This window comes from Oncorhynchus clarkii, chromosome 6 (assembly GCF_045791955.1).
Source record: "Oncorhynchus clarkii lewisi isolate Uvic-CL-2024 chromosome 6, UVic_Ocla_1.0, whole genome shotgun sequence".
In the NCBI taxonomy this organism is placed as follows: Eukaryota; Metazoa; Chordata; class Actinopteri; order Salmoniformes; family Salmonidae; genus Oncorhynchus; species Oncorhynchus clarkii.
In genome coordinates this window covers 64,054,231-64,076,028 of record NC_092152.1, presented here as the reverse complement: position 1 = coordinate 64,076,028, position 21,798 = coordinate 64,054,231, and the positions used below count along the sequence as shown (strand labels likewise).

Below are 21,798 nucleotides of genomic sequence, written 5' to 3'. Positions count from 1 at the left end.
TGAAGATCTGGTAATCAGTAGACAAAATATGCAAAAGTAGAAAAAATGAGAAAGAGGGCTACTTTTTCACAGCACGGTATCTGTGCTATCCACACTGCTGACTTAATGCTTACATTTCTGGTGTAACAGATGGAACGGTTTGAGTTGGAGTAAGTGAACATGAGTCAGACCATTGAGGAGTGAAAGATGAGTGTTCGGGTGGTGTGGCGAGCTACCAGGAGTCAGAGCATCTGGGGGTGGGGGGCATTTGCCTGCTGAATCATTTCCCAAACCTACATTGGCCCCGATTCCGACCATAGTTAAGCGTGCATTAATATAACATTTTTATTAAAAGTACACCGTATTTGAAGGGATGGCTTAAGAATGTACAGAAAACTCAATGAAAACAAAATGTTGGCCAGCAAGTGAGAGGGTTTTCAGCAGTTGAATTACATTTATTCCATGCACACAAGAGAACCACGCCTACAAAGCCCACTATGCACCTTAAGGTAAGTCTGAATACCAGCTACTGAGAAGTGTGTAGGAAAGGCGTAATTCCCCAAGTCGGAATCGGGGCCATCGTAACGAAATGACAGAAAATGTTTGAGGGTTATCCACCGATACAAACATCTTATGACACCTCTCATTGCGAGAGGCCCCTTCCCAGCAGGCTTAATCCATGTTTGAGTAACAGGCAGTTTAGGCCAGTGTCGCAAAATAGGTCTCAGCTGTCACATGGTCATAAAGACCATGGGACCATGGGACACTTATAAGAAGTGGGGGAAGCGGTTAGTAATTAGGGAACTACTTATGCTTTTACACTGACAAAATGTTATCAACTACCTTCCTGCACTTAGTTGTACATTTCTTGCTCTAATCTCTACGGTGCAGCTGCTGAAACACGGCTCCAAGTCCTGTATTATTCATGTGCCAATGAAAGTGTATATTTAAAAAAGGTCCACACGGGGATATGAGAGTAGGCCTAGTTCAATTTCACCAGCGTATTTCGCCGTCTTTTTTGTTGTTTTTCCAAATAATAGAGTTGGCCCCATGCGAAAGGAAGGACGAAGGAAATCCAAGCCACACTTCACAAAAACCACACACACACACAAGATATAAAGTAAAACTTTATCATGACATACAAGTTTAAAGCCCTGAGAACCATATCTTTATATTACTAATATGAACAAAACTGAATGTGTCAATCACTTTGGAAAAGTGCTTCTCTTTTAAATACAATCAGCACAAACCAGTTTTACAAGCATTCACGTCCCAATTTTGTTTTAATCAAAAGAGAAAACTATAACATCAGTAATGTTATTATTATGGACATGATAACAACCGTACAAAAATATGCACAAACCCCACAGATGTATATACGGAGCATTATACAAGCCAAAAACAACAGAATTGATAAATGAGGTATTCAATAACCACTTACATATGCACTTGTATTACACAGATCAGGTTAGATTTAAACAATTAATAATCTAATAAAATCCAAACCATCCAGGGACAAGGTTCTGCAGACTTTCAACTTCACAGTTTCCTGAGTGATGTGACCTTGCCTGTAACTGATGACAAAAATCAAAAAGCAACAAAAACCGAACCAATCTAAAATGGCATTTAGCAAGTCACTAGAGACAGCTTTAAGGTTGTCCAAGATTTGCATTTGGATGTGTCCCTCAGTATACATGCCAATTGCATAACTTCAATACCAAATGCAACAATGACAGCAGCCCAATGCCCTGAGGTAAGAGGTCTTCAAGAGCCCACACAGACACACAATTGTAACCCACATAAGCCTGAGCTGTAAACTGAATTTCCAGTGAATGTGGTTCTAACCTGTTGCCCACCCTTGTCATGGTGTGGTCTTGGAGGACAGCACCACTTGCAGTCTCCTACATGGCATTACATGGTTGTTACACACCCTCTAGCATATTCTGAACTTGCTCTCTCATGCAAAGGCTGTAAGGCTACACTGTCAGACAGTCATTGACTAGACTGATTGGATAGAAAACAGACATTTCTGTTTAAAACAGCGAGAGAAACGAAAAAGGGTTTTAGTGACACCCCCTAAGTGATCAAGGTAACTCGATCCATCAGAAGAAGAAAAATCAACACAAATAAATAGCATACCTTGGTTTTGAAACCAATAACATGAATGATGAATGCCTTAATGTCTGACGGAATTCATAAAGATCATGGAAATAGGTTACTCTTCAAAGGATTAAGCTTGAAGATAAAACAGTCATTCCTAGCAGAGTCATGAAAGGTTCACTGTTCTCTCACAGCTGATTAAGGCAGCAACTACATCTTTCACCTTTATTAAATGTGGACATAATATTTCATCGAGGGATTGCAGGTCTCTCTTCAGTCATTGTATATCTGTTGTGGAGGTCCTGTAATCCTGACCGGTGGTCTGCGCCACAAAAGCCAACAAATAACAGCTAAAACACAGCTTACTAGGGAAGCAGGTAGCCTAGTGGTTAGAGCGTTGTGCCAGTAACCGAAAGGTTGCTAGATCGAATCCCCGAGCTGACAAGATACAAATCTGTTCTGCCCCTGAACAAGGCAGTTAAACCCACTGTTCCTAGGCCGTCATTCTAAATAAGAAATTGTTCTTAACCGACTTGCCTAATTAAATAAAGGTTCAATTTAAAAAAAGAAGGCAACAAGGCTGCCCACCTCAGAGATAAGGGGGTAAAAGGTTTAGAAACAGTTAAACGCCTCACATTCAACACAGATAATGCTAGAAATTAATTGAATCCAAATCATGTTCTATTAAAAATGCTGAGAAAATACCTGAACAGTATGAGAATGGAAATACTGTAACAGTGGATGTGTCGGAGGAATTTGGGAGGCTTGAACTTTGAATTGAGACAGAGAAACCAGTTGGCGAAACAGCTACCCGTTCTCCGTCTTATTCAATGTAGAGGTTAGGTCAAAGGGCTTTTTGTGCATCATACACTGTGCAACTGCATCATAACTCACTGAGGTATATGTCAGGTGATGTGTGCCATGCCAGGCAGAACAATACCAGTCCCAAGACTCAATCACAGGTAAGCAAAGGTCTGATTAAGATAAGGAAAGCAACATAACTCGAGCTGACAACTTTAACAGCAGGGACTATAGAAGATGGGCTATTATGAAACCCATCCTTTACCCCACTGTATCCTACCTAGTGGTTCAGTTAGCCTATTCGGCTAACCCACAGCAGCTAGCACACAACAGCCTGGGCAGGGAACAGGGCTAGTCTTTGGTATTCAGCTGTGCACCGACCAGAGGCTACCACACACCAGAGGATTACGGTGTAAAAAACTGGCCACCTGATTGTACACATGCAGAGCAATACTCTTAAATAGATTTAGTCTCATAAAATGCAGGAAGCCAGAGAAAACCAGAGGAGAGCAAGCGTCTACGTTTGTAGTCCAGCATTCGGGAGGAGTCCACTCCTGTGGACCGTTGCTCGTCGCAGGGACTCAATCCACCAGGACAAGTCACGCTGGCTTTCAGCAATGAGGTATGTAGTGTACGTCTCCTTCTAGAGAGTCTGAGGTATTCTTTGAAGACAGTTTGTTAGACTTGCGCATTCTTTCGGTGGGATCCTTTTTTTTAAATGACAAAGCGAGTCCATAATAAGAGACTTCACAATGCTTCCTGAGAAAGGCCCCTCTCCCAAACGGAGAGGCGAATATGAGGTTTGAAAAGGTATGTGGTTAAAACACTTCTGGTCTGCCAGTGTTGGAGGAAAACCATTGATGGGTGGATGTGTCTCTCCTCTCTGTTGAATTGAACTAGGGACACAAACTGATCCCAGAGCAGGGACCAGAACTCCTTCACTACCTTTCTGATTATTAGATAGATAGATGCGGGGTGGTGAGTTTGGGGCTTGCTAGTCCTAAACAGATCAGCAGATCAGTCGGTTCCTATAACATTACACTGTGTGTGATAAAATGTCCAGAGCTAATTCTGATCCTCAAAGCCCGTTAGACACAAGCACCATCTGTATCTTGAGTTAGATTGAAGATTAAGTACATCATTCCAAATAGGCTGAATGAGTGGGTGACTCCCTGGTATTGATTGTGGGAGTGACTACTGTATACGAGGTATTACATGGCGATCTGTAGGATCAATAATGTAGTGCACTCAGAAGTAAAAAGGCTACGGACCGTCGTCATGGCAACTCGAGCGTTGTGATAGAGTTACTGTATAAATGCGTAGGAGGTGTGCTGAGGTGAGTGAGGTTCAGTTGTGAAATTCCCCAAAATTCCCCTGATTTCAACAAGATCAAAAAGGATACAAAAATAAAGTTAATTCAGGTGAAGTATACTACAGCTCCTGAGGTAAAGATACCACTGCAGGTTACTTGATTTTAGGTATGTAAAAAGATAACTAAAAAAATAATGTTTCAAAAAACAAAACAAAAAAACAAACGGCAACAAACAAAATCCTAAAATAAAACTCTTCAAGTTCAGTTGTGAACACCTGTCAGTGGGTTTTGGCTGATTTGATTGTGTTTAGCATGCATTTGGTATAAGAGTCTCTGTGTGCTGGGTGTCTGAAATGCATGTGTGTTTGTGCACATGTGTGTCGAGTGTGTAAAATGCATAGGTGTGTGTGTGCATGTTTTCTTGAGATGTAATTGGGTGTGTGAATTGTGTATTCATAAATGGGTAGCCAAGGTTGACAGGAGCGATGAGGTATTTGTTGTGCAACAGTTTTTTTCTTGTCGATTTATCAATGTACTGTATTCATGCTAGGCCTCGGTGGTGAGGAAAAGCCTGGAGAGTGGGTGGTAGGGCGGCCTGAGCTAAGGTGAGCCACTGGAGGAGGGCTCGGCCAAGCAAGGCCCCTTGGAAGAGGAGGAGCTTGGACTGTGGCTGTGAGCAGAGGTGGCGAACCCAAACCCAGCGCTGGGTCCAGCAGGGGGCACTGTGGCCGCAGTGGACACGCTAGTCCCTGGTGTGCCTGATTTCTGTGCAAACAGGGTTCCTACAGGACAGAAGGACAAACGGAACAATACAACAAGATAAACAACACGGCCAAATCCGTTTATTTCTGAGTGTATGTACACGCGCGCTCACACACACACACCTGAATAGAGTGTGCCGTTGACCTCCACAGACACACTGATGCTAGCAGATCCATTGGTGGAGATGCTCAGAGCCATGTCCTGCTGCTTCTCATCTAGAAAGAAAGAGAAATAGGAAGTGTAAACCACTGTGGGCAGAAAGCAAATCCAGAACCTCGGACCAATTAAAAATATATATATCTCCAAAGGAAAGGACGCAGAAACATGGGAACTAGAATCGAACTCTCTCTATTCATTGTCTACACAGGTACTGTACAATAACATGCAGTAAGTGAGAATCGGGTGTCACGCACATTTCCTTGTGGGTGTCTTGCAGCATACATCTGCATAACCCACTGAGGAGAGAGAAACACAATCATGTCACAGTAACCCCAGGAAAACAATCTGCACTTCCCCTCTCAAAGCTTTTATTGTGTAGTAGTCATAATGTGTTGATTGTTGTACTCGGAAACACACATACAGGCTGCACCTCTACTGTGTGTGTGTGTGTGTGTGTGTGTGTGTGTGTGTGAGTGTGAGAGAGAGAGAGAGACAGACGTGGGGAATAACCAGCATGTGATAACATTAAGGCGCCAAATAAAGCATGTGTTATGACGTACATCCAAACAGCCAGAGGCTGTGCTGAAGAGGCGCAGGTCAGTGAGTCAGCTAGCAGAGTGGCCTGGGAGCCTTCATCTCTGTTGTGCAGTGACCACTGCGTTGCCTTTATAATGGCTTCTATATGTCATCCTGTATCTCACGGGGGAGCTGAGGAATGGGAGTTGGAGAGCTGTGAGGGTATCTGGTGTAGGCCGTGTGTTTTTTCATGGTGCTCAGAGAGAGAGTCAGGCATCGAGGGAACTTCAGCGTGCATCACTAGTGTACTTAAATATATGCGTTTCATTGAGAAAAGAATTACTAGTGCATATCAGGCATTACTCCAGTCTCGAATACGTATAGAATGTACTGTATGTGTCAGATACAAACTGACTATGATATGTAACTGTATAGAGTGCCCAGGGGGAGTCAGCCTGGGCACGTACCTCTAGCGGTGGTGCTGTTGCCCAGGCGCAGGTTCATGGGGACCTGCGAGGCCATGACAAGCAGGTTGTGTTGGAAGGCCTGCTGCATCAGACGCTGCTGCTCCTCTGCCAGGCGTGCCATCTTCCTCTCAGGGCCCTCACCAGTCTCCAGCTTCTCCCTCAGCTGCTCCAGAGTGGCAGCCCGGGCCAGCCCTGACACCTGCTGCTGCCCCAGCGCCAGGGACATGGAGGTACCACGAGCCGCTGCCATCACGGAGGGGGTGATCTCTTCTAAAGACAGGCAGGGTAGGAGAGGTAGGATATGTTACTTCCATGGAAACAAAAATATCAGATTCATTTCAGTATCGGAAAATCGGAAGATTTATTTTTAATAAAATGACAATTTAACGTAGTAAAATGAGGCCAAAGAAAGGGAGGGAGACCTGTTGAAACAATAACTACCTATTTTAGAGAAGAAGAAAAAACACGTCAATTATGTTGGCCATTATACAGTATTTTCTGTAACTGAGCCACATTCCAATAACATCAAAGTTAAGATCAGATAAGAAAAATAGGTAATGGTAGTGATCCAGCCAGATCCCATTGATGAGGACAGACAGCTGTAATCCAGGCTGGCCGTAAAGTGTCCTGCTGTCTGTTATTAATCAGTAGTAAATGGTTAAGAGACAGTGAACAGCCCAGGGTCAAATCCTCAGTCACACTCAGACGCTTTGATCCCAAAGGGAGTGCATCGATCATCACACAATCTACAGTACAATACACACAGGAGAACAGCGGAGGCTGCTGAGGGGAGGACGGCTCATAATAATGGTTGGAATTAATGGAATGGCATCAAACACATGGAAACCATATGTTTTGTACCCCTTTTCTCCCCAATTTCATGATATCCAATTGGTAGTTACAGTCTTGTCCCATCACTGCAACTCTCGTACGGACTCGGGAGAGGCGAAGGTCAAGAGCCATGCGTCCTCCGAAACATGACCCTGCCAAGTCTCACTGCTTCTTGACACTGCTTGCTTAACAGGCGCACCAATGTGTCGGAGGAAACACCGGCCCGCCACAAGGAGTCACTAGAGCGCAAGGACATCCCGGTCAGCCAAACCCTCCCCTAACCCGGACGACGCTACGCCAATAGTGCGCCGCCTCATGGTTCTTTCAGTCACAGCCGGCTGTGACACAGCCTGGGATCGAACCCAGGTCTGTAGTGACATCTCAAGCACTGCAATGCAGTACCTTAGATCGCTGCGCCACGCAGTTGGCAGAAACCTTGTGTTTGATACCATTCCACTTATTCCGCTCCAGCCATTCCCAAGAGCCTGTCTTCCCCAAGTAAGGTGTCACCAACCTCCTGTGCTGCAGAGATTCCATAACACAAGGCCTGCCAGTGTGTAAAGTACAAAATACTTCTGTAAAGGGCTATTAAGAAATCAGAGCATTTCTTCTTGTAATACTACTCTCTATAGGCTGTGGTGTCTAATCCTTTCCAGACAATTCAAGAAAATTCTCCTGTAGTTCCTAACCATTGCGACAGAGGGCGCCACGGCACTATGGATATTTCTTGAGGGTTGTGCTCCGATCAGTCTGATGCGCTCCAAAACTCGGAGCTAAACTCTCACTTCTATCTTATTTGAACCCAATAGACAGCATGGGCTTTGTTTTCCTTTTGCCAAGATGCCTACTGTGTGTTTAGGCTATATCTTAATTGCAGTATTTATTTGTATTAATACATTTATAATTATTTTCCAATCGTAACCCTTCATTTCCAGTCGTTTATTGAGAAGTTGTTGATCCTTTAATACTCACCTTTTTTGAGAGAGTGGACGGGTGACGCCAGCAGGCCGTTGAGGCTCCCAGCGGCCCCCGCCCCCAGTGCAGACAGGTGCATCTTGGGAGGGGAGAGGATGTGAGGGGCTGTGCTGGGGGAGAAGCGGAAGAGGCTGCTGCTGTAGCTAGGGCGACGGCCCTCCCGGCGGTTACTGTCGATGGCCGCCTGAAGCTCGCCTGGCGAACTTAGACCTTTCCTCTCACACTCAAAGGGATACAGGTACTTCATGTACCTGAATGAGACAAACATTAAGATGGAAGATACGATATGCCATTTAGCAGACCAAAGCGACTTAGTCATGCGTGCAGACATGGTCTTCAGATCAGAGTACACACACACACACACACACACACACACACTATATTTGCAAAAGTATGAGGACACCCCTTCAAATGAGTGAATTCGGCTATTTCAGCAACACTCGTTGCTGACAGGTGTATAAAATCGAGCACACCGCCATGCAATCTCCATAGACAAACATTGGCAGTATAATGGCCTTACTGAAGAGCTCAGGGACTTTCAACGTGGCACTGTCATAGGATGCCAAATGTCTAACAAGTCAGTTTGTCTAATTTCTCCCCTGGTAGAGCTGCCCAGGTCAACTGAAAGCGCTGTTATTGTGAAGTGGAAACGTCTAGGAGCAACAACGGCTCAGCCGTGAAGTGGTAGGCCAAACAAGTTCACAGAAAGAGTGCGTAGCGCTTAAAATCGGCTGTTCCAAAATGCCTTTGGAAGCAACATCAGCACAAGAACGTTGGGAGCTTCATTAAACCAGTTTCCATAGCCGAGCAGCCGCACACAAGCCTAAGATTTCCTTGAGCAATGCCAAGCGTCGGCTGGAGTGGTGTAAAGCTCGCTGCCAATGGACTCTGGAACACGCTTCACCAATCTTGATGCTACAGCATACAATGACATTCTAGACGATTCTGTGCTTCCAACATTGTGGCAACAGTTTGGGGAAGGCCCTTTCCTGTTTCAGCATGACAATGCCCCCGTGCACAAAACAGAAATTGTTTGTCGAGATCGGTGTGGAAGAACTTGACTGGCCTGCACAGAGCCCTGACCTCAACCCCATCAAACACCTTTGGGATGAATTCGAACGCCAACTGTAAGCCAGGCCTAATCGCCCAACATCAGTGCCCCACCTCCCTAATGCTCGTGGCTGAATGGAAGCAAGTCCCTGCAGCAATGTTCCAACATCTACTGGAAAGCCTTCCCTGAAGAGTGGAGACAGCAAAGGGGGGGACCAACTCCATGTTAATGCTCGTGACTTTGGAATGAGATGTTGGACGAGCAGGTGTTCACATAATTTTGTTGATGCAGTGGCAGAGAGGTCAAATAGCTACCTAACAGAGACCATGGTATGTAACAGCCTGAGTGTGCAGTAGCATTAGCAGCATAGGTATTTTTCCACCTCATAAAAATGTATAAAAGCGAAGCGCATAATGGAGAGAGAGAGAGAACACCGAGGATCAATACAGAGTGAAGAGCACTATCCATTAGATAAGACCAGTGGACCGTTGCTGCTGCAGAGAACAGGCAGGCTGAGTAGGCTAGCATTAAAAATACATAAAGGTTCATTAAGGCTCTCTGGTATACAGGCAGTAGTACAGAGAGCTAAAGCCCTACACAGGGGCTTACAGAACGCAGAGCGCTCGCCCCTCAGTGAAAGCCCACCTCAATTGTTGTGAACTCCGGCCCAAATCACATCACAAAATCTATTGGATCAATGGGCTCCTCACACGTGTGGTGTAATGGATGGAGGAGGGAATGCAGTGAGAGAGGTGAGTAGTTAAAAGAGAGGGATGTACACACACACACACACACACACACACCTAGGGTCAGGATGAATGGACACATGCAAACAGACAGACTTAATAGAAAGAGAGAGACACAGATACACACCATAGGGACACATGACAAAGCAGAATGGGGTAGAGAGAGAGAGAGACTTACTGTGTGCGAAGGGTGAAGGCAGCAGAGGTGATAGAGGTGGGCAGGCTGAGGCCCTTGGTGATCTCTCTCCAGATCTTCTTGTTGATGACCTCCACCAGGCCGCCCTTCTCCGTCACCAGCTTGTAAAGCATGTACAGGTCCAGAACCTGCTTGGCCATGATGGGGATGCGGTTCACTGGAGTCCCTGAAGGTAGAACCACACACATCAATATGGATCCAAATATCCTGTTAAAGTGACATTGCTGAAGGAGCTGGAATGGTGTGGATGAAGAGGTTTGTTGCACATTTTAACAACTTTTTAAAAAAGTGAACATTGTTTTGTTTTTTCCTCTGAATATTTTCATAGCACTGTAACACGCTTTGAGAAGTTAATTGTAACAGAAACGGTACGTGATCTTCTATTATTGAAAGTACATTTTTCACCCCACATTATTTGCTAAAAACAAATACCCAGATGATATCGTTACTGCTCGCGGTGACAGAGGCCCTTAACTCAAAGAGCCGGTTGGATTAGACTGGGAAACGGAAACACAAAGGAATAAAAATGACAAAGAGAACATATTAGCCAAGTTAAGGCAAAGACAGCTGGACCTGGAAAGAGGGATTTGCAAACAACAAAGTGAACCTGCTCCAGACTTTTGATACAGATGCATTAATCTTGTTAACAGCTTATCTGCAGTAAAGCGTGTAGAAAGTGTGTGTGTCGGAGGGGGGTGAGGGGTGGGGAGGTGTAACCCTGGCCTAGAAAAAAGTGCTACGCGCCACTCTCCAGTCCTGACATGTCGGGGGGGATTGTAGGCCTGCTAATCTTTGGACAGGGGGGGGGGGGGGCATGGATAGCCTGGTATAATGAAGCTTATTTAGGGGATTGTGCAGAGTAAATCCACACCCCTCGGCTGTTAGCTGTTGTGCTAGTGCTGCCCGGGGCCTGGTGCAGAGTGGCTGCTGAGTAGAGAGGACGGCCAGGCGGAAGCCAGGCCAGCTTTGTGTCACAGTGGTTAATAGCAGCCAATCCTCCCAGCTTCCGCAGGATGCTAGCAGCTCTAACCTGGAATAAGACCCATTCATGTATTTTTCAAATAGCAATATGATCAGGCCAGGAGAGGAGATAAGCCCTGGTCCTGATTCAATGTCTCAAGTTAGCAGCAGCCAGTCAGTCCAGTCCTCCGAGGCACAGGTTGTCTTTAATTAAACCATTAGAATCGTTGGCTGACTGGAGGACACATGGGCTAGCTTGTGTAAGTGTTGCTAGCTAACTCTGGGGCTGGGTGTAGCTGCAGAGGCATAACCTCATCTCATGTCAGAGAGGAACATGTGTTGTAAAACACTGCAAAACCTTATGACTAGGGTTGCACATTTTAGGGAATATTTTGGGGAACTTTTCATGGGAATGAACGGGAATAGATGGGAATTAACAGAAATATATGCAAATTAATATGAATACCATTTAAATGTAATGTTTTTTTGCATTGGATATATTTACCATATTATATGGAGACAAACAAACCTTTTACTTTATCATAAGTAGACATGATTGCAAATGATTAAATCCAACCAATAGAAATAAAAAACTATTTAGTTACGAATTGAACTTCAATTAAATGAGTTGACTTATGGGATAATTTCACTGAACAACAAAAGAAAGGGAATATTGAATGATCCATCGCATCTCCCAAAAACGTTTTCAACATACATCTGTAAAATGATAGTCTACAAACTAAAGCTTAATTTGTCTTCCTCTCAGGCTTCCATGTCTTCTCCCTGGATCTCCTCCTCAATGTCTACCTCTTGAACATCAGACTCTGAGGCCTCATCTTCACTGTCACTTTCCAACCTTGTTGAGGATGGCTTGTTGTCAGGCTCAAAATGCCTCAAATTTGTCCGGATAGCCACCAATTTTTCAACCCTTGTATTGGTCAGCCTGTTGCGTGCTTTAGTGTGTGTGTTCCCAAACAAAGACCAGTTGCGCTCTGAGGTGGCTGATGTTGGTGGGATTTGGAGGATGATGGAGGCAACAGGGGAAAGAGTCTCAGATCCACAAAGTCCCTTCCACCAGGTGGCTGATGAGATATGTTGGCACGACTGTCATATTACATCTCTATCCCAAAGCCCTTGGTTGGAAGTGTACTTTGCCAGACTGCCAAGAACCTTGCCCTCATCCAGGCCAAGGTGGCGAGACACGGTAGTGATGACACCATAGGTCTTGTTGATCTCTGCACCAGACAGGATGCTCTTGCCAGCATACTTGGGGTTCAACACACTTTTTGATGCATTTCAGAACTGCAGTTTCCTCTGCTTGGAGCAACAGTGAAGTGGGCAGGGCAGTACGGATTTCTTATCTTACAAGCGGAGTCTGAACATCAGACAGGATGGCATTGTCTCCCTCAATCCATGCAATGGCTACTGCTATAGGTTTCAGGAGTTTCATCCTGCTTACCACTCTCTCCCAAAATACATCATGCAGGAGGATCCTCTTGATGGGGCTGTCCATATGAGCAGACTGATATGGCCATTTCTTGGAGAGACTCCTTCCCCTCCAGGAGACTGTCAAACATGATGACAACACCACCCCAATGAGTGGCAGCTTCAATGTGGTGCTCTTATTCTTCTCACTTTGCTTGGTGAGGTAGATTGTGAAGGGTCATGAAGTTATAGCAGCAAACCTAACCATTTCCTTGGCTCTCTTGTAAAGTGTATCCATTGTTTTCAGTGCCATGATTTCCTTGAGGAGCAGATTGAATGAATGAGCAGCACAGCCAATGGGTGTGATGTGAGGGTAGGAGCCCTCCGCTTTAGACTAAACAGCCGTCATGTTCGCAGCATTGTCTGTCACCAGTCCAAATACCTTCTGTGGTCCAAGGTCATTGATGACTGCCTTCAGTTCATCTGCAATGTAGAGACCGGTTTGTCTGTTGTCCCTTGTGTCTGTGCTCTTGTAGAATACTGGTTGAGGGGTGGAGATGTAGTTAATTATTTATTGCCCACGAACATTCGACCACCGATCGATCAGTAGATGATTGCAATACAGTCTGCTTTCTCTATGATTTGCTTGACCTGCACTTGAACACTGCATCCAGCAAATTAGTAGATAAAGGATGTCTGGTTGGAGGGGTGTATGCTGGGCGAAGAACATTCAGAAATCTCTTCCAATACACATTGCCTGTGAGCAGAGATTAACCAGTTGCATACACAGCTCGAGCAAGACATTCATCAGCATTTCTCTGACTACGTTCCTCCATTGAGTCTAAAAAACTTCTGATTCCAGGAGGAACATGAGTTGTCGCTATCGATAAGGTGTCTGATTCATCATTTTCACTTTGAATGGAAGTAGAGGGACTTTTATCAGAGGTTGCGTGTTGTGAGCGCTGAGGGAACTGTATGCACTTGGTCAGATGATTCTGCATCTTTGTTACATTCTTCACATATGATTTGGCACAGTATTCGCAAATGTACACAGCTTTTCCTTCTACATTAGCTGCAGTGAAATGTATCCACACATCAGATAGTGCCTGTGGCATTTTCCTGTAAAGATATGAAGAAAAAAAATAGTAAAAAAAACAACAAATACAATTCCATGTACAGATAAATAGTTAAGCAGTTAGATTAAACAACTCCTTTGTAAGATAAATGTTTTAAAATGAAACATGTATGGAAACAGGTGAATTAACACTCCTCAGTTAGCAGGCTCAAGCAAGCTAAAACCCACATGGTAGCAAAAACTAACTAGCATAAAATATTTTAACACAATTTGCTGTAGGCTACTATTTACTAGTTAACAAAAATCATGTGTGTCATATAAAATATATCCACCCCACCCAGTATTGAAATCAAAACTTACGAGAAAGCATGTAGTCCTTGGCTCAGACAGTGTAGTAGTGTGGGCTCAATAGCATCTCATTAGTGTGCAAGATCTTGAGAATCAGTTGTACATGTGATGGAAGAATGCACTGTGCATGCAGATGGTTGCAATTCCATTGATAGTTTAACCAAAATATGCCACAAGGCCTAGAATTGCCTTATGTGTATCCCACAAAAAAAGGTTCACTGTTATAAGCTAACTTTTTTGATGAATTTAAGCAAAATTCCCTAAATTCCCAGGCTTAACTTCCCATGGAAAATTTCCAGGAAAATGGCTTGAAATTTACCAGAAAGTTTCAGAATCTTTGCAACCCTACTTACGACTAAAGCCTATATACAGTAGGCCATCAACAAAGCCAGCGGTAACTACAGCTAGCTAAGCTAGGAAATCAAAATCCACTACACCTAGTGGGAATAGCCTCAACTTTTCCCGGAATTCAACATTCTGATCTCTGGAGACAATTAACAGACTCCGAAACAGATGACACTGTTGCCAAAATAGACACTTTCTCATCTATAGTACTGTAGTAGTAGTATTGAGTAGTAATACATAAAACAAATCTGAAAGGAGAAAGACATTTCACAAAACTAGGGTACAATATACACATAACATGAACTTTAGATTGTCCATGGTCGCTAGGACATCAGTTTCCTGTAAGATTGAGGAAGTGCCAACAGCCCACTAATGTGTCTGGAGTCCTGTCTCTCTGTGTGGCAGGATGTTTGATTAGCACAGAGAGCATGGTGTCACTACCACCAGCCACCAGAGAGAGAGACGAAGAGAGGCTGGGTAGAGGGTAGATAGAACAGGAGGCAGTAGCCCAGCCCGACCCAGCGCTTCCAGAACATACTGCCTATCAAAAGCAGAAGGAATGTGGTGTAAAAGGCCAGCCTGAGCCCTGGTCAGGCCACAGTTATTTAATGCAGCGCTGCAAGGACATCCATCCTGCATCAAACAATTAGTACAACTGCAGGGGTCAGAGGTTGGCCAGGGGTTATTGATGTCTGAATTAAAGTGCAGGTCAGCAAGAAGCCGTTTTCATACACAGCCAGCCGTATGTCCCCCTGGACAATGAGGCCAGAACAGATAAGCACAATAGACCTGACCTGCACTGACAACCCAGCATTTAGGCATTAATTCACATCAATGCCTCTATTCCATTCCAGCGCACTAATATCAATGTTAGGAATAGGACCATCAGGAAGCAATGTAGAGAAGTGTTTTTTTTGCAAGAATCAGTATTTTAATTTAGACAATAGATTTTTTTCCTCTGAAGCAGATATTCTGCCTGCGTAAACAAAATACAAACACTACAATAAACCTAACGCTACAGAATCAAATGAACACGTTTCAACAGGATCTGCTGAAATGTGAGCAAACTGCAACAACCCATTTATGAAAATGATTAAATGACGTAATTAACCAAAGCCCCTTCAGCTAGACTGGAGGAGATAGAGAAACATTAGTGAGAACTAACAACCCACCAGTCTTTGGTGATAAGCATCTGCTCCAGCTCTTTTGGGCCTGTGGGCACAATCACTTTAAACACGTTTTAATATGGGAATCACCACCCCAGAGTCAGTCGATGTAGAAATGAGTAGCAGAGCAGCGTAGCCATGATAGCAGGCCACATATTGAACAGCTGAAGCATTAGCTCATGCTAGCGTTAATGTAGGCCACTATTGGCTGCTTTCTCTCAAAGGGCAGCAGGGATTTGTCCACTGCAGCACCGAAACGATTTGTAATTGGCTACAGGCTTCACCTCCCATCATCCTTTGCCCTGGACTGATTTCCCCCCTGGGACAGGGCCATCAGGAGGCAAATGATTAATGGCTGTGGAGGTCAGAGGTCATGGTGGTGGGAAGTGCTGTGGTGGTGAAGGCTCCCTGAGCCACTCCCTAACTCCTTCCTCCATTCACAGTAATTCCAGTGTTCAGACAGGTCCAGAGCCCAACAGAGAGAGGCCCATAGTGGCAGCCACCTCTCACCCCACTGGGAGGGAGTTACAGTACAGTAATTGAGGCATTATTGTCAGTAGTGGGCACAGCCCAGCTTAGAAGACACAACGCTGGATAGAGAACAAGATCAAAAAGAGGGAGACCAGCCTACTGCAGTCTGAACCAGTCAGTTAGCGAGTCACAGTCCCAGGAGAGAAAACAGAACATTTAAAAACACAAATGAGAATGGTGTTGAAGCATCCCTTTGTCACATGATAAGTATAACCCCCTTCCCCCTGCACCATCCACACTGCCCCCTACAGTTCCAAGGATGCGATCCATCTCCATGTGACAAAAAACAAAAGGGGCATTACATGATGGTCCTTGACCATTTTTTTTGTAAACCAGCTGTCTGCATTAAATAATTCTATAATAAATAAATGAACTGGCTCTTATGCCGGCATCGTAAATTAAATGTAGCTGATTTCACATTACTCGCATTCCAGCTGACAGGGGCTAGGGAGAGGAGACAGGAAATGCATTTTTTACAGAATGTGCTGCCACGAGGTGTGGGATTTCACTACCATCCACCTCTTCAGAGTGAGGGAGGAGGAAAAGAGGAAGGAAAGAGTGGATGAGAGAGAGGTGAGAAAGAGAGAGAAACAAGGGCAGGCAGGAGCGCATTTATAAGCCCATCATTATCTAAAGGATATATCGCTTTCTGTGGACCCCCCTCCCCCCTTCTCTATATACACCCCCCCCTCCCCCCCCAAGCTCAGAGAGGGAAGGAGCAGATGAGGTGGATGGGACAGCCAGCTGGATAAAGACTGGATTACTGCTATAAGGTGTCAGCCAGAACACAAATGGCCTCTGCCTCATGTCAGTATCCCCCCCCCCCCCCCAAACCCCTTTGGATCCACCCCACCACCAGCAATATCCTAGATTAGACCAAACAAGGACCTGCAGCTCCCCACCACTGTTCTGCCTCTCTGTCTCAGACCCACTACAGTCTACAAGCAGCCCTTACTGCTCCTACTGAGTGTTTAGTATACCCAGGGACCCAAGGCCATTTGGTTTACATGTTCATATGTTGAGCCTGGTATTGTCAGAGCCTGCTATGCTGGAGCAGCGTTTGTTTGATTTTTAATGCCAGGCTGAGGGACATAGAAGGTAAAGTCCAACGACGGTATGGAATTCTTCAGCTATCTTTAGTCTGGGGAGAGCCATTCATATGCATCACATGACTGACCAATTCATATCAAGTGGTACGGAATATGTATGTGGACACAGCAGCCAAACAGCCCTCCTATCTATAGCGAGAGTTAAGATGACCCCCTATATATGTAGGAGGCCAATAACACCAGGCAGGCGGGGATATAAAAGCACAGCTGGTGCCGGCCAGGCCCCGGGGGAGGAGGGGGTAGTGTCTCATGACAAACCATGACACAGAAATCCCACAACAAACATTTGAAGAGTAAATTGCAAAGAGACCTTCCATTATATGTTAAACTCAATACACAACATGTAAATCACTAGATTGAAGCCTGGGTAACGAGAGCCTTATTTTATTATAGGACAAATCCTTTGATACAGTCTTGTCAATGATAAAGGAACAACAGCAACAACTCACGGAGTTGACCATGATCTGGCTGCAGTCCAAATTGGGGACGGTAATCTCTCTCTCTCATTGGGAACGATTAGCTCAGTAAGAAGATCAGCGATAAAAGGGGTGAGAGAAGGAGCGAGCGAGAGAGAGAAGGAGCGAGCGAGAGAGAAGGAAGGAGCGAGAGAGAGAGAGAGAGAAACATGACTCCCTCTCGGGTCATAAAGATGGGTCACCTGGTGAATTGGGGGAGGGGGATTGAAAGGGTGGAATGTGGATAACGCGAATAGTGAGACAGCCACTTCAACTGTAACCCAAATCCCTTTGGTCCCTCGAGGCCGGGGTCTGGCTTGGACTACTGGCTGACTGGACTCTAATCATCAGTCCATCAGATCAAACCATAGCCTACACCTTCACATTTGTATTCAGTTTCAGTAATCTAATATAACCAAATTGCGCTGGTGGGTAAATGTATTTTTTTAAGCAAAAATTGGCTTGGTGTCGAAATTTGACATGATGAACACATTACTAGACGGCTTTTCGATCTCCACTGTCCTTCTACGTTTACTCTCCCCGTCAAAGTATAAAACGTCATCATTCTCGCCTGAGGTAATAGAGAGACCGGTCTGAAATCAGCTGCTCCTCAAATAACAGAAGAACTGGGCTGCTGCAGTGACCACAGAGGTGGCCAACTAGAACAGGGCTGGTTTAGAGGGTAGGTAGGGGACAGAAACCTCTCCCTCCACCGGCAGGAGGACCATTGACAGGGTCTCAGTGGACCTCTGCGCCCCCCCTCACCCACTCTTCTCTTTGTAACACAGATAACTGCTCTAATCAATGGACACCCAGATTGACAGATAAAGCCATCAGCTGGCGAGCCAATTTGGAGCTCAGCAAGAGGTGATCAATACAGGAGCATCAGCTGCTGTGGACTGGGGATAGCATAGGGTGTGGAGGAGAGAAAACCAGGTACCCCTCACAACTCCATACAAAACCCTCTATAGTAACTGCTGATTGTTTCATTCCAGCTCAAGGTTCCAGTCTCCATACATGGACCATATGGGCTGACATTGTAACCTAGAGAATGCAATAAAAAGTAGAAGGTCTAGGATCGATACTGTAGCACTGACTGTGTGCGTAAATGAGTACAACAGGCTCTTATGAGACATCCTTTGTCCACCGACAGTACAGACATATGTCATTCTTTGTTTCTCTTGGAAACCCAATGTGTACCCACCCGTACATTACTGAGTCGTATGTAACAGTACTATATAAACCATACTGTATGTCAGCGCCGGGCTATTGTGCTGGTGAAGATCTCCATCGAGGGCCGTTAACTATCTCAGTCCATCCATCACTGGATGGACAGGACAAAGAGAGAACTATAGAGATGTTACATTAACATTACAACATTCAGATTGAAACCTTGTCAAATAGAGAAGGGAATTGTCACAGCTCTATTCATTTGGTGTATGTCTGCAACGTTTACATCACTAAATACATCCCACAACCAAGTGGATTGATTCAGGAAAGGGGGGGGGGGGGAAGACACACAAAAAAAAGGGCGGGCCCCTGATGGTACCGAAACTAAACAAATAACATCAGGAAAACCCCAATTTCCTTTGGTTTTGAAGTGGGGAAAAAAAAGAGGACTGATGGGTCTGCCTGTGGATGAGCCTGCATCTAAATACAGCTTTGTAATTTAGGCGGGCGAGGTTTTAAAATTACCCAAGACAATCTCAGACCTCTAACATATCAACACGCTGACCACATCTTTGATCAAAGACAGAAATGTCTGCAGCTAAGAATACTTGTCGGCATCTGTCTACATTCTAGAAGGCATTTATTATAAAGCAGTGGCTCTGACTGCGCTGGGCTGGGGTTGGCCCTGCGGTTCCCACTCTTTCCTCCCTCAGGAGACCAATCTACTCTGCCAGCCCATCCCCAGCTCCTGCCTGGACCAGCCTCAGACCCAAGTTGCGTCTCAAATATCACCATATTCCCCATGTATTGCACAACTTTTAACCTCACTAGGGTACGTGGGATGCTAGCCCCACCTGGCCAACATCCAGTGAAATTGCAGAGCGCCAAATTCAAAAACAGAAATACTCATTATTAAAATTCATAAAACATACAAGTGTTTTACATTGATTTAAAGATTAACTTCTTGTTAATCCAACCACGGTGTCAGATAAATGTGATTATGCGGTTATCTGAAAACAGCGCCCAGCAGACAAATCATTACAAACAGTTACCAGCCAAGTAGAGGAGTTACACAAATCAGAAATAGCGATCAAATTAATCATTTACCTTTGATGATCTTCATATGGTTGCACTCACAAGACTCCCATTTCCTCAATAAATGTTTGTTTTGTTCGATAAAATCCCTCTTTATATCCAAAAACCTCAGTTTTGTTCACGCGTTTTGTTCAGTAATCCACAGGCTCATACAAAGTCACAATAGGCAGACTAAAAATCCAATGGTATCCGTAAAGTTCGTAGAATTATAATCAATTATATTTCAACCGGACAATAACGTTGTCAATATAAAAGGTAAACAAGAAAGGCGTGCTCTCAGTCGCGCGCATGAAAAAGCTCTGGGACACTGTAGGGTTCACTCATTCAGAGTGGTCTTACTCTCTCATTTTTCAGAACACAAGCCTGAAACAATTTCTGAAGACTGTTGACATCTAGTGGAAGCCATAGGAAGTGCAATTTGAGTCCTAAGTCAATGGATAATGTAATGGCATTCAATAGAAAACTACAAACATAAAAAATCCCACTTCCTGGATGGATTTTTCTCAGGTTTTAACCTGCCAAATCAGTTCTGTTATACTCACAGACATTATTTTAACAGTTTTGGAAACTTTAGTGTTTTCTATTCAAATCTACCAATTATATGCATATCCTAGCTTCTGGGCCTGAGTAGCAGGCAGTTTACTTTGGGCACGCTTTTCATCCAGAGGTTAAAATAGTGCCCCCTACCCTAGTGAAGTTAACCAGGGCACAGGTCAAAAGTTAGTGCTCATAGGGCTCGGTTTAAAAGTTGTAAACTATATAGGGAATAGGGTGCTGTTTGGGACACACCCCCAGTGTCTTCCCCAGTGACGGATCGCTCATTTCCAGGGGAAATGAAAGACTGTGGCCTTGTTTCCACACATGCAGGCCTGATGCCTCCCTTCACTCCACTCCCCCTCTGATGCCTCTGTAGTTGTGGCACCCTCTCCCCCCTCCCCTTTCCCTGTGCCTCCCCTGTCTGTTGGTTACCTTAATCCCTCATGCCCTCCTCCCTCGCAGTCCAGACACGTGGCAGTCTTTCCCTCGTCTGCTGTCCATCAGTGTTCCCCCTATCAAAAAGGCGGGCCCCCCCCAGTTTTAGGGGCTCATTAATCATTCTCTGTAGGACAGGAGGCCCCTTAATCCAGCCCCTCCCCCCACCGCCTACCCTGCGCACTAACCTCGGCCCCTATCCCCCATGGTCTTATCAGGTTTCAGTGGCTGTAACTGTAGCACAATAAACAGAGGGAAAAGGGGGTGAAGAGAGGAGCGGGGGAGGGAGGAGGACAGAGACAGAGGGATTTTTTAGTACCATCACATTTCTATTCTGGCCCCAGTCACTGTTCTTTACAGCCATGTTTCACACATTTCTCATAAGGAACTGAATCTGTGAGCTAGTCATCTATATAACATATTGCTACACTCATGGTTGCTACACTCATGGTTGAGTTAGTAGTGTAATGAAACCAGAATGAAATTCAAATAAATGGTTTCTAAATCAGTGCACCATATGAGTAGCCTGACGTTTTACCACCTCTCAGACCAGCGGGGGGAGGTTAGATTCAACAGGTTTGGATTCAGTTGGAAACCATTTTGCTCACACAACACCTACTATAATAGTATGGACAGATGTGCTCATACGACAGAGTGTGCAAAACTCTCAGGCAAGTCATTTCCAGAAACTGTTAAATGAAAATAAAGCCCAATTAAACAGGCCACAGAATGTTCCCATTGTAGCTCTGCTATAGTGTGTGTGTACGTACAGCACAGCGAGCCTCCCTGTCCTGTATGGGGGGGGGGGGGGGGGGGGGTAGCCCTGTAGTGTGAGTGCTAGCCCTGCTCAGTGGTAATATAATGCATACATGGATCCCCAAGAGCCCATTCATGGTGTAATTGTAGAGGACAGAGCACTCCGTCTCTGGGTTACTGTTAGGGACTTCCTCACGTCCCCCGCTGGGCATCTACTGTTCCCACGCCACTACACTACGCAACGCTGGCCGCCGACACATCGCCAAGCCAATGTGGCCGGCCCTCAGTAAACACAGCTGACTGACCGACAACCTGGTAACATTAAGGCGGTTAGGGCACAACTACTGCACGCCTCGAGATTCAGTCACTAGCCAATAGGCCTGGCTGTGCTGAGCTACTGTAGTTCAAAGAGAAGCCTGCCTTCAACAAATCCAAATCAATTCAGAGGTTATTAGTCACATGCACAGGGTCGCAGATGTAATTGTAGGGTACAGTG

General features: G+C 45.1%; 1 protein-coding gene across 2 annotated transcripts in view; it reads right to left on the bottom strand.

Annotated features, from left to right (window-relative positions):
- Positions 1–1,093: 1,093 nt before the first annotated feature.
- The window catches only part of LOC139411426 (AT-rich interactive domain-containing protein 3B-like), a 75,775-nt gene continuing 55,070 nt past the window's right edge, over positions 1,094–21,798 (bottom strand). Inside the window, exons 5-10 of one of the 2 annotated variants that reach the window (XR_011634601.1) lie at positions 9,878–10,061; positions 7,900–8,153; positions 5,674–6,366; positions 5,368–5,409; positions 5,077–5,169; positions 1,094–4,974 (exon numbers count right to left, since the gene is read on the bottom strand). Coding sequence is in view for 1 of the 2 variants with exons in the window: in XM_071157773.1 (XP_071013874.1) it covers positions 4,793–4,974; positions 5,077–5,169; positions 5,368–5,409; positions 6,097–6,366; positions 7,900–8,153; positions 9,878–10,061 (1,025 nt within the window). In the remaining variant the exon portion in view is untranslated. The remainder of the gene's footprint in view (positions 4,975–5,076; positions 5,170–5,367; positions 5,410–5,673; positions 6,367–7,899; positions 8,154–9,877; positions 10,062–21,798) is intronic. The other variant, XM_071157773.1, reaches the window with a different exon arrangement.